The sequence below is a fragment of the Marmota monax genome, unplaced genomic scaffold (assembly GCF_021218885.2).
Source record: "Marmota monax isolate L192 unplaced genomic scaffold, Marmota_monax_Labrador192_F-V1.1 WCK01_AAM20220418_F8-fsc00062, whole genome shotgun sequence".
In the NCBI taxonomy this organism is placed as follows: domain Eukaryota; kingdom Metazoa; phylum Chordata; class Mammalia; order Rodentia; family Sciuridae; genus Marmota; species Marmota monax.
In genome coordinates this window covers 10,042,443-10,056,472 of record NW_026695221.1, presented here as the reverse complement: position 1 = coordinate 10,056,472, position 14,030 = coordinate 10,042,443, and the positions used below count along the sequence as shown (strand labels likewise).

Here is a 14,030-nt window from a genome sequence, read left to right as displayed (position 1 = left end):
TAACTAAGCAAAGAGGAGTCCAAAGTAGAAATTGTGACTAAACCAAGAAACTAATAAATTAGAAAAGATTTATTTTTATGAACTTTTCATACTTTCAACAAGGTACAACTAATATGTTTACTTATTTAGTATAAATGGGTTTGTTCTGCTAAGATGTCCTTCAGGTACTAACATTTTAGTATTACATGTTGTCTTTCCATTCTGCTTATTACTCTTCCTGGAGTTCTAGTGGGTCTGATTTGAATCACTCTGTTCCAGTTTTAGTGTATTTGACAGATATATTAATCATCACATTCTGTTCAACCTTTATTGTCACATTTCATATATTTTATTTCAAATAGCATATAGAGGAGGAGGGGGGGAAATCTGTCACCAAAGTTAACACTCCTTATCTTTTTTGTCAGAGATTTAGACTGTATATTCAAAGTCATCAGGGATATGTGTAAATTCAATTCTTTCATTCAACTCTGAGATGTTTTTATTGTCTTTTTTATTTTCCCATTGTCAATATCAAACATTTCTCTTTCATTTTCTTTCTTGTCTTAAAATCATATTAGGATTTACTACTAATTGTTGCCTTCTACTATCCCAAACTTATATATAGACACACATTTTTAATTACCAGAGAACAAGATTATCTTCCTTCTACCCCTCATTACAACTCAAAAAACATGAACTTTAGAACATTATTTTTGTCATTTTGCTCTGTTTTTTGCTATCAGTATTTCCTTAAATGACACTATAAAGATGTTTTGCTTCCCTTTCATACCTATATGCCTGTCAGAACCACTTTCAAGAATTTAATAGGATAACAGAAGTATTTCATTTCTACACTACTATTTCATTATCCTCATGTTCTCACACTTAAAAAAAGTTACCTACTAGTTTTATTACATTTAGTTTCACAGATTAGCTTTATGTGGTTTAATTTAGTTGTATGTAATCAGGTTTAATGTACATCAATATTTTCTTCATCTTATATTATCGGAGCTCTCTTCTCATATTCTCCAGTTGATGCAGTGAATATACTTCCTTCTATGTGAGGTGTATCTGAATTTCTGAGCAATCATAAATACCTTTCTTCCATCCTGAGAGGTGAGAGTCCACCTAGCTGGATACTTAATTCCTGAGTTTAGTCTTTCTCACTGAATCATGAACTTTTATGAGGCAAGCACTGAGCTACAATCCCAGCCCCATCTTTTCCCTTTTTAATTCTGCTGTGCTACAAGTACAGTAGGAACACATGTGTCCTCCCGAGGGGTTCTGGGGCCAAGATCAAGCTCTGTGCCTTGAGCACTGGTGGTGGATAGGGCAGAAGGACAAACAGATTGACAAGCTTCTCTTTCTTTTTGTCTTGTTATTTTTCCTTATTGTGCACACAAACTATTTTGAAAATGTGAAGAATTCTGGTTTTGTGGCCAATGTGGTTTTAAATCTTCTGGGGTTATCTGGGAGCCATTTATCAATGAATTAACAATGAGGAGGATCATAAGTGTTATACATGAACCCAACTGGATCTCAAAAAGAAAAATGGTGTGAACTATCTCTTTAGGATCTTGCTTGTAATTGTTTTGACTGTATAAGCAGAAGTGAATTTGTGGATAATATGTTAACTCTGTTTTTAGTATTTTTTGTGGGTAAACTTCTTGCTGTTTTCTAAAAAGGCTGCACAATTTTGCATTCACATCAACTGTGCATAAGAGATCCCATTTATCCATTTGATTTCCTTCCTTTAAAATTTTTTTATAATAGTCAACAACTGGTGGTAGTATCTTTTTTAAAAATTTTAACTGGTGATTGAACCCAGGGGCACATTACTACTGAGCTACATCCCCTGCCTATTTTATTTTCTATTTTGAGGCTGGGTCTCAATAAGCTGCTTAAGGCCTCACTAAGTTGCTCAGGCAATTTTCCATCTTGCAATCCTCTTGTCTCAATCTTTTCACTGGCAACTACCTAACCAGAAAGAAAAAAGCTATTGGCTGAATACATGAATCACTATGTGCTTGACAATAGTCCTTTTTCTTTTCAAACCAAGTGTACAATAAGATACATTGCTCAAAGCTCAGTCCACCAGGGATATTTCCACTCACCATTTCCTATAGAGCTATCCCAGCAAGGAGTTTCAGTGTTCTAGCTGTCCACTTTTGAATGGTGCCTACGTATTGCCTTTATTGCCTAGAAACTGGGACCAATCCTTCTCACCTTTTTTCAACTGCTAATAGGGAAACTCAACTCAGGAGCTCCTAAGTGCAGAGTGGGAATGAGAAAGTAGGGTGTCAGGAGTAAGGAACATGATCCATCTTTTCATGTAACTCATTTGCATCTTCAGAGCCAGCTATTAACTGTTTCCATTTGGTGATGCGGTGCTGCTGCATACACTGAGCTTTAGGGCTTGGTGGATCAGACAACACCCAGTTAAAGAAGGCAACTTTAAGTAGCATGAAACTTGGCCCATGTTCAAATGCTCAGTTTCTGCTACAGTCCTGTACCGGGCCTATGAAGAATCACATCTCTTTCTTGATTATAAGGGACCACATCTAATTTATCCTTCACTTTTGAAACGATATCTCAAACCATTCCAGACCACTGAAATCCTATGTTTTCCTGAAGTAGAGGTGGCTAAATTTTAGATTTTCATTTCCTACCCTCTGATGTAAAAGAAGTGTCTTATCAGTAAGTGTGGATCAGTAGGTACTTCTTGCCTACTATGTTTCATCAATGTAATGATATCAATATTTAGACCGAGATTATATCTTGTGGTAGGAAAGGAGGAAGAAGATCCCTGTAAACCAAATGTCTAACATAAAGCTGGATATACCTTGATGTATGACACTGAAGGTACACTGAAGAAAATTGTCAGCTAAAAGAAAATTGTTATTGGTGGGATTTATGGGCAGGGATGAAGAAAAAGGCACTTGTCAAATCGACAGTTTTTATACCAGGTTCCGGGGAAGGAGTTAATTTGCTTAAGCAAAGAAATACTTTTGTGGGAGAATGTAACTGCCCTTGGCGTCATCGCTGTTACACTCATGATATCCCACTCTTTTCTGGAATTCATCAACTTCTACCCAGGCCATATCCATAAGCTGAATGGGGCTGTGGTTGGAATCACCACACTTGCATATTTCAAGTTCACAATAGTGGCACTAATCTCTGAATGCCTTTAGGGACTTGGCATGGTTCACGGTTGTTCTTAAGGCTTCTACTTGGCTGTCCTTGAAATCAGCTTCACTCCACACTTTCAGGAAGTTAGTGGGGGATTCTGCTAGTGGCTGCTTAGAGAGACAGAAGGAGAAATATGGGGGGAAGAGGGAAGGGAGGTAATTTTTGAGTAACCTTTTTATGTGTTTGTATTTAATTTCTCACAAAATCATAAATCCATGTATCTTATGAATGAACAGAGGAAGGAGAGAAGCATTTAAAAAGAAAGGGGAATGATCACTAATTGTCTTCTCATCCTTTTATACATAGTTTAAAACCAGAAGCTTCTTTTCTCTGATCACTTTCATATCATTTCCTAATGGAAGCATAAGAATTTTCTTCAAGTATATTCATATAACTTTGTTTCTGTTTATATTAAGAACCCCATGCAGGAATTTCACGTAAATGCTTTATATTTTAATGAGGTGAGACCCTTTGTTTCTAAGATGGAGGAGAGCCTCTGGTTTCCTCATTCACCTTTGTTCCCTGGCTCTGTCAAATTTTGCGGTGCTTCATCTTATTCATCAGTTGTTATGTCTTGTCTATGCTGATCACTCATCTGAGAAGAACTAGGTAGCCTCACTCATTCTGCTTTACCAGATGCTCTTAGGAAACTTTATGTAACAAACTCATAAACCACTCAAGCAGATTAACCCTTTTCTGTCTCTGGCAACTCTCTTCAGTTTCAGGGTCATAAGATTCAGGTTCTGTTGTAGATGCGCTAGAGACTCAGTAGTATTTGGTGATTGATCAGATTTGCTGAGAAGCAGTCATGATGTTGGGACCATTAGCTAGTCCCCATTTCTACCATCATAGATATCTGGTTTGGTGCCCATTGTATGAGCAATGAGTTAACTGAACCCAGAGGCCTGGTTAATCTGGTGGAGTCTTCCAAGGGTATCTGGTGAAGCAGTATGAGTTAGGATACCAGGTATTTCTCAGCTGAGTGATCAGCACAGATAAGACAGCAGGACTGACAGATGAGACAAAGCACTGCAAGGTTTGACAGAGCCAGGGAGCAAAGGTGAACGAGGAAATCAGAGGCTCTCCTCAGTCTTAGGGACAAAGGCAGCACCCACTGTGAGACCTACTTCATGGCTGGTCACATTGGTGGTCAACACAGGTCCTCATTCTCCTAATAGAGTTAGGGAGGGCAGGGATAGAGACATGTCTTTAAGGGTTTGAGAGTGAATCTGAGAGTAGCTGGGAGGAGAAACAAGAATCTCTTTCCAAATAGCCATGTTCACAAGTTGAAAAAATATGATTGTGGAATGCCACGGACTCAAGTAGCTAGGGGCACACATTGGGAGCAGTATATTCTGTGTGCTTCAAGGGCATCATATGCATACTTGGTGTAATCGCCATACCCACTTGGGTTCCCATGAACTCTGCTGTGGAATAATACAGACCATTGTTTAAACTGACCATCTGCAAGTCTCAGCTGCTCCCCACTAAATCAGGCACTTGTGGCTCTGCCTGCATCTGTATGGAGGGCCTGGTGCTTACACTGGATTCTGAGTGATTTCTCTCTCTCTCTCTCTCTCTCTCTCTCTCTCTCTCTCTCTCTCTCTCTCTCTGTTTTGCAATCACTTTGCTTTCTGGTTGAGAAGAAGGTTATTTAATGTTTATCTTCTATACACTGGATGTAGCCTGCTCCAGTGAGATAAGTATCTACTGTGCTGTGAACCAAAACTTCTGATGGTGAGATTGCCCTCAGGTTATTCGTAGTTGGAATAACATAGAGAAAGAAATCCTGGGGGAGGAATGAGGAAAGAAAAAGGGCATAGACAATAGATTTGGTGTATTGCCATTGAGGGAAGGGCTTAGATTGGAATCTGTTTACAGCCTCTCTTACACCCACTGGCTTATGTCCTCTTCAGACTGCATTATAAAATGACTAGGGGGCTGATCTTAGCAAATAGTGTTACACCATCATCCAGCTGAAGTGATCCCTGGACTCTAAGACAATCAATTTCAAGAATCAGCCAAGAAAAAATGAAAAACCTACTTAAGCTGAGTCTTTTTCTGCTCTGCATAAGAATTGGTAAATCCTTGTTTGGTTATTTAACCATGGTTAAGGTACAAGCCTGCGCTTAACACTGGCATATATTTAAGCGGTGCTTGATGTCTCCAATTATTTTAAGCTTCTATGAGTTCCAATCCGGCTTCCAAGGAACATGTTGAGTAGTAGGCTCCATCTCTGACCACCTGACTTCTTTCATCTTCTTACTTTCCTGGGTCTTTCCCTCATCCTGTCTACCACCTAAAACTCAACATGATCTCTGTACTTTAAATACTTCCTAAATAATTGTTTATCTGTGGAGTGAGGAATCAAGGATTCCCAGTCAGAAATATTGATGTTGTTCACAGACCTGGAACTTTAGCCCAGGCTCTGAGAACACAGCAAGTGCTCTGTGCTCACCATCCTGTATATGATCACTATGGTAAGCTAGAAAATGAATCATGAGCAGTATGGTTCTCTGGAGAGTGATCACTCTCCCTTCCTGACAGTCTGCTGCTATCTTGTCTACTGTATGTATATGTTAGATTGTCTCCTCACATGCTCCTGCTTTGTCCGTGGTATTAAAACATGTTTCCTAGAACATATCCCTAAGGGAAACAGCTTGGTATAGCCAAGCTATCAGGGAGTTGGATGTCCTTTGCTCTCTTTGTTCTGTGACAATGATTCTTCCCCTGTCCTCTGAGAACAGTTTTTCTTCTTGCAGCCATACCTCTCCTTTGTCAGCGATGTAGAAAATTCAAAGAAAATTTCTGTGAGCATAAGTTGGAGAGATGCCGAGCTCCAGAAGGTGGATCATGTATGATCCGGAGACACTGGCGTTTTCCATACAGTTGTAAGTATATTCAGTAATCTAGTGAGAGCTGTGGAAATTTCTTTTCTCCTTCAGGTCTCAAACCACTTTCCTTTAGGACATGGCATCCATATGAAGAAAGCTGACTTAGGTCCAAGTGTGATGCTCTGAGCCAAGTGTCTTCTCTCTTGTAGAATGATAAAATTCAAGGAAGATTGAGTGGAGTATGACTGTTGCCCCAACATTTTGCTAACCTTTTTCTGATACTTCTGAACTCTAATCTCTCTGCTGTTCAGGATTCAAAGGCCCTAAATCCTTGGATCCCTAAATTAGCCATTTCCCAAATCTGTGTGCTGGATCCTGCTACTTGTGTGTAATCCTGATCAAACTTCTGTCTCAGTTCAGAGACCCCTGCTCTGGAAGCCTTTATGATCATTCTCATTTTTCACATGACTCCCTCTGTTTTTCCAGAGTCTCCCTGCCTTATCTATCTACCATATGATATTTGTCATGATGCATTTTAATTGCCTGTCATTCCTTGTCACCTGTCTATAACTAGCTCAACGCTCTCCCATGGTACTCACTACAGAGCCTTGGACCCAACTTCCTTTAAATAAGTTTTTTGTACCTGACAACCTGTGAAGGGAGGGTTGCTGTGTTCTTCAACATCTACAATGTGAAGTTCACCATGAAGTGCATATTTTCCCTGCAGGAAACACTCTAGATAAAGGAACTTTGCTAGCTATGTCTTTGGACCATGTGGCCAAACTGCCCATAGGTGACCCATAACTAGTTCAGACGAAATATTCTTTCATTTAATTCATTCTTGGTTACCCATACTTGTATTTGAGACCTATATTGTTGTTATCCAAATGACATCTCATTTCTGCTTTTCTCTTCTGCAGATTTCATGCCATCGAGTGCAGAGTCTAATTGTGTGAAACATTGTGAAGATAAATTGAAAACTGTTTTTGGTAATTCATCACAGACATCATGCTGTAATGAGTTTGATTTTTGCAATGACTTTGACAAGCCAAAGATTTATCCTTAATTTGAGAGTTTCATAAGTTTCAACATTTCCTTCCTCTCTTCCATCTTTACTCTGTATTTGAGGGTTCCCCATGCATTAGAAATAAAGGTTTCTTGAAACCTGGGGGGACACTTCTTTAGTTTAATGCTAATCTAAGTGATCCTACAGTTCATTACTTATGCTTATTCCCCGCCCCACACACAATTCAACATGAACATAGCTCACTCACTCTTGGTTTCATTTAATACATTCATTACACCAAAAAGAGAAAGTAGCATGCAATAATAGATGAAAATACCGGAGCATGTGAGAAGGAAGAGAAAAACTGAAGAACAGAAGAACTAGATATTTTTAAAAACATGGTTTCATTACTTAGGCATATTGTAGCATTAGTAGGAGGAGGTAGATGAGAAGTATACATCAAATATAAACTACATGGGAGATAAGAAAATTAGGCCCAAAGCTATACAGCCAGATGATTATGGACTGAAACCTCTGAAAACATGATGCTTAGTGAAATCACTTCTCCTTTAAGTCCTTTCTCTCAGGTACTTGTCATGGTGACAAAAATCTTACAAATACAGACTGAGTTCAACTCAGACATTAGAGGTGTACTCTGACCACATGATGTCAAAAGCTGTCATTTGGTTAAAACACTTGTGTAGAGGTTCTCCAATGCTATGTTGAATAGGATGGATGGTCAAAATTTGCAGGAGCTATCCCTCAAGGGAAAGATGGCAAATCAGAAGAACTCAAAGTATCATTAAGAGATTGAATGCAATTCCCATAAAATAGCAATGCCATTCTTCACAGAACTAGTAAAATCAGTTCTAAAATTCACTTGGAAAGATATAAAATCCAGAATAGCCAAAGCAATACTAAGCAACTAGACCTCAAACTATACTACAGAGGTATAGTAACCAAACCAGCATGGTACTGGCATCAAAACAGATATGAGGACAAATGGAATAGAATAGAAGACTCAGAGACAAATTCACACAAATAGAGGTATTTGGTACTAGACAAAGGTGCCAAAAACAATTTGAAAATGGTAATCTTTTTAACAAATGGTACTGGGAAAACTGGATATACACATGTAGAAGAATGAAACTTGACCCCTGTCTATCACCCAGAACAAAAGTCAATCCACAGACCATCAGACACCTAGGAATTTAACCAGAAACTCTGCAAATGGTAGAAAGAAAATGTAGGCCCAACCCTTCAACATGTAGGCACAGGAACTGACTTCTCAAACAAGACTCCTAAAGTGCAAGCGATAAAAGAAAACTGTCAATTAGTGGGATGCCATCAAATTAAAGAGCTTCTGTACAACAAAGGAAACAAGAACATGAAGAGAGAACCAACATAAAAGAGAGGAGCCAGACATGAGTGGGCACATGCTGCATGATTCTGTTTGTGAAATGCTCAGGACAGGTAAATCCATGGAGACAGCAGATAAGGGATTGCCGGGTCCCAGGGGTGTTGCAGAATGAGCACTGAATCCTTAACAGGTAGTTGATTTCCTTTTGGGAATAAAAGTGTTTTGAACCTGAAAAAAAAAGAGAGAGCCAACAGAATGGGTGAAGATATTTGCTACCACTCAATTAACAAATAGGCAAAAAAAAAAAAAAAAAACTAAAGAGACACTTCCAAGAAGAAGAAATGCAAATGTCCACAAATATATGCATAAATGTTCAGCAGCTCTTGCAATTAGGGAAATACAAACCTGAACTACATAAAGATTTCATTTCACTCCAGTCAAAATGGTAATTATAAAGAATATAAGCATTGGTATTGGTGAGGATATGGGGGGCAGAAATGTACACTTATACATTGTTGGTGGGACTGCAAATTAGTACAACCACTCTAAAAAGCAGTTTAGATAATTCCCTCAAACTAATAATGGAACTACCTTATTATCTATCCCACTTAGCTATCCCACTCTTTAATATATTTTTAACTAATCTAAAATAAGCATACTATAGGAATACAGCCACATCAATGTTTATGGCAGCTCAATTTATAATAGTCAAGCTATTTTAACCAATCTACATATCCTTCAACAAATGAGTAGATAAATAAAATGTGATATATATACACAATGGAGTATTTCTCAGCCATAAAGAAGAATGAAATTATGGAATTTGCCAATAACTGAAAACTCTGCTGCTAAGTAAAATAAGCCAGACCCAGAAAGTGAAAGGTCAAATTTTTTCTCTGATATATGAAAGATAATCCAAAATAATGAAGGGGGAGTGTGAATAAAAAATAGAAGATGAAAGGGAAAGAAGGGAAGGGAGGAGGGACAGGATAAGGGAAGAAGAGTGGGATGACTTTGACCTGTTTCCTATGTACATATATGAATATGCCACAGTAAATTCCAACATTATGTATATACACAGGAGACAATTTTTTCTTTAAAAAAGCATGTAAGTAAATAGCAGAAATATGAGTAGAGTAGAAGGGAGGGAACAGGGAAAGGAAGAAAGGAACAAAAAAGGGAAGTACTGGGGATGAATTAGAGCAAATTATGTTCTATGCTTTTATAATTGTGTCAAAATGAATCTTAACATTATGTATAACTTAAAAAAATTCAATAAAAATGGAAATAAAGAAAAGCCTTTGAATAGATGGATTCCCAGCTGTGTTCTATTTGACATTTAGAGAAGATCTAACTCTAATGCTTCACACATTATTCCCTGTAAGTGTGGAAATACTTTCATACTTTTTCCAGTGTAACTCCAAAATCTGAACCAAATGAGGACACTTCAAGAAAGAAAACTACAGAACAATACACTTGATGCATTTAGATGCAAAAATACATAGTAAAGTAGTGGCAAGTTGAGTTCAACAAGAGATTAATAATTGTGTATCATGCCATGTTGCTTTTATTCTGGGGATGAAATGATATTTAACATGAAAATCAATAGATGTATATACCATACAAAGAAACTAAAAATAAAAAATCACATGATCATCTCAATAGATGCAGAAAAATGCGTTGACAAAATTCAGTACTTGTTTATGGTTAAAAAATCATGAAGAAAGTAGGGATAAAACAGGTATACTTTAAGAGCTCGCCGTTGGGTCCGTGGGGACCCACGAGGCCTCAACATGCGTATGGAGAAGTGTTATTTCTGTTCAGGGCCCATCTACCCCAGCCACCGCATGATGTTCATCAGCAATGATTGCAAGGTATTCAGATTCTGTAAATCCAAATGTCATAAGAACTTTAAAAAGAAGCGTAATCCTCGAAAGGTCAGGTGGACTAAAGCATTCCGGAAAGCAGCTGGCAAAGAGCTTACAGTGGATAACTCATTTGAATTTGAAAAACCTAGAAATGAACCTGTCAAATACCAGCGAGAACTATGGAATAAAACTATTGATGCAATGAAGAGAGTTGAAGAGATCAAACAGAAAAGCCAAGCTAAATTTATAATGAACAGATTGAAGAAAAATAAAGAGCTACAGAAAGTTCAGGACATTAAAGAAGTTAAGCAAAACATCCATCTTATCCGAGCCCCTCTTGCAGGCAAAGGAAAGCAGCTGGAAGAAAAAATGGTACAGCAGTTACAACAGGATGTGGACATGGAGGATGTTTCTTAAAAATCTGACTCTGTAACCATTTCTATGTGTACATTTGAAAATCTCCTTAATTCTAAATAATTAATTTTTATATAAGGTCACTGAAGTGAAATGTGATTACAAATACTATTGCTATCTGCAAAGCATCAGATTTTGGATGTTAAATTGCACCTCATTGTAATGTCTTCATTGATAGACATGCTTATGTAAATCATGAAAATTCTGTTTATAAATGCACAAGTGGATTGTGGACAGAATGGTCATGCCTTTTGGATAATGGCACTAGGCAGCATTTATGTAATAAGTAATTACAAAAATTCATGGCCAGTGATAGATATAATCAAATTTTCTTTGCAGTAAAATGTTCCCTTTATTATGTTATAGAAGGGAGGATACAACAAGGAACTAACAATTTGTATGACAATCTCAAAATCATTTATTTTTATTTTAGTATTTTTCTGTTTTGATTTATTAGCCTAAAGGAGCATAATGGCCTAATGCCATGAAGCCTAGTTATGCTAAGCTGTTTTGACCTGGTTTACCTGTTCTTAGCAGGTAGTTATGAGTGTTTGTGAGGAGAGCTGACTAATCTTTACTTGAAATGGCACCATATTATTTCTGCTTTAGAGAATACTCAGTTCTAATTTGTGATTCCTGTTAGAGCAAGCTCCCTCTCTCCTCCCCCTGATCTAGAAGCAAAGAAATCCTAGTGTCTTAAAATTTGTTGCGGAGTTTTCTTTCTTTCTTTTTAAAAACAGGTTCTTAATTGTTATGGAATATAGAATTTAAGGGTATAACATCTACCCATTATTTGTACATAAAATAAAAACATTTTTTAGTAAATGTTGAGAGCCACAGCCAAAGGGGCCCAAGCAAACTTCCAGCTGCCCGCTGATGATTGGCTCACAGCGGCCCCAGCAACATCTAGCTGATTGGCTCCTCTGCGGTGATGCTCATTGGGCTGTTTCCCTGCCCTTTCAGACCACGGAGCTGCTCATTGGGGGACTTTTTTGGCTCCGCCCACGTGACCCAGCCAATCGGCCTCAAGAGCAGGAGGATTGTGGGAGGTGGAGAGAAGCTGGTGTGGGAGAGAGAGGCTTGTGGAAAGCCAGTGGTAGCAGTTGAGGCTCTGAGGGTTTTTCCTGAGAGGCTGTTTTGTTTGGCGTGTGTGGTTCTAAAATAAAGTTAGTTTCTTTTGACAAGTGGCTCCTGATTGTGCCCAGCCAGACTGCGGCATTTGGTGGCTCGCACGGGGAGCGACTGAGGGTAAGTGAAACTGCTCGCCCCTGAGGGCAGGGCGAGAGGATGGGTAGCCATTTTAAGATTCCTCTTTTATTTTGCTTCACTTTTGTTTTAAGTTGCCTGTCCCTGGAGATGAGTGAGACGGAAGAAAAACCGCTCACATCTGAGGAAAAACTATTTACGTCTGAGGAACAGATAGGGAGAAAGGACGGATGCACATGTCAGGAGGATAGAAAGGCTATAATGACTTTTTGTTGTTCCCTTTTTATTTCATTCTGTCTCGGTTTTGTTTGGCGTAATCTTGTTGGGTTGTATTATAGTAGAAATATGGGATCAGAAATTAGTAAAAAACAAACTGAAAGAGTGTTAAGTAAATTGTTAGAGGAAGGAGGCATCTCAGTAAAATCAAGAACAAACAGGACATTTTAAAAGGAATTGCCCCATTGGAGGAGGGTTTAACAAAACTAGGTATCAAAGGAGTAGAATACCAGGTATTTGCCCACGATGCCGTAGAGGGAGACATTGGGCTAATGAATGCCGCAATCTGGCTGGGCACAATCAGGAGCCACTTGTCAAAAGAAACTAACTTTATTTTTAGAACCACACACGCCAAACAAAACAGCCTCTCAGGAAAAACCCTCAGAGCCTCAACTGCCACCACCGGCTTTCCACAAGCCTCTCTCTCCCACACCAGCTTCTCTCCACCTCCCACAATCCTCCTGCTCTTGAGGCCGATTGGCTGGGTCATGTGGGCGGAGCCAAAAAAGTCCCCCAATGAGCAGCTCCGTGGTCTGAAAGGGCAGGGAAACAGCCCAATGAGCATCACCGCAGAGGAGCCAATCAGCTAGATGTTGCTGGGGCCGCTGTGAGCCAATCATCAGCGGGCAGCTGGAAGTTTGCTTGGGCCCCTTCGGCTGTGGCTCTCAACAAGTAAAAAAAAACAAGTATACTTTAAGATCATAAAGGCTGTGTCTGACAAACTCAAAGTCAACATTGTACTGTGTCTGAACAAACTCAAAGTCAACATTGTACTGAATGAGGAAATTGTGAAAGCATTTTCTTTTAAATCAGGAAAACAAGGACGTCCACTACCATCACTCCTATTCAACCTAGTCCCTGAGACAGGCTACTAGTCAAGAGAAGGATTAAAAGGGATCTAAATAAAAATGAAAGAAGTCAAATTTTCCTGTTTGCAGATGCTATGTTCCTATATTTAAGATCCTAAAACTCTGCCAGATTATTTCCAGAGCTGACAAACAAGTTCATCAAAGTAGTAGGTACAAAAGTAACATACAAAAATGAATAGCTTTTCTATACAGCAATAATAAATCTGCTGAGAAAGGTTCCATTCACAATAGCTTCAAAAGAAAATTAAGTACCTAAGAATAAATTTAAACAAAGAGGTGAAAGGATTATACAAGGGAAATTACAGAACACTGAAAGTGAAATTAAAAAAAAAAAGACATTTGAAGATTTGAATATCTCCTATATTCCTGGATAGGTAAAATTAACATTGTTATGATGGTCATACTACTAAAAGAGATCTACAGATTAAATAGGTTCCATTAAAATATCAAAGTTACTATCCCCAGAAGTAGCAAAAGCAATTCTAAAATGTATATGGTAGAACAAAAGAACAAGAATATTGAAAGCAATTCTGAACCAAAAAAGGCTGGAGGCATCAGAATACCCAATTTTAAATTATACTACAGAGTCATAGTAGCATAAACAACTTAGTAGTGGCATAAAACTAGACATACAGACCAATTGAATAGACTAGAAGACAAAGAGACAAACCTACATATCAAACAGTCTTACTCCTTGACAAAAGGGCCCCAAACTTACATTTGAGAAATGCCAGCCTCTATAACCCATGGTGATCAGAAAACTGGATATCCATAAAAAAGAGATTTTAAGTAGATTTTTATTTCTCACCAAGCACAAAACTCAACTCAAAACGGATTAACAATGTATAAATCAGACCAGAAAACTTGTAACTGCTGGAAGAGAACATACAGAAAATATTCCAACATACAAGCTTAGACAATGAATACCTCAGAAGACTACAATTTAGGAAATAATACCAATGATCAATGAAAGGGATTAGCCTCAATCTAAGAAGCTTCTATACAACAAAGGAAACAATTAACATTGTG

The 14,030-nt window shown here is 38.3% G+C and overlaps 1 protein-coding gene across 1 annotated transcript; it reads left to right on the top strand.

Moving 5' to 3' along the window:
• Positions 1–10,161: 10,161 nt before the first annotated feature.
• LOC124085103 (probable ribosome biogenesis protein RLP24) lies at positions 10,162–10,671 on the top strand. The gene has a single exon (XM_046432613.2). It carries the CDS (start codon positions 10,162–10,164, stop codon positions 10,651–10,653), a length of 492 nt encoding a protein of 163 aa, XP_046288569.1. The 3' UTR covers positions 10,654–10,671.
• The last annotated feature ends 3,359 nt before the right edge of the window (positions 10,672–14,030 follow it).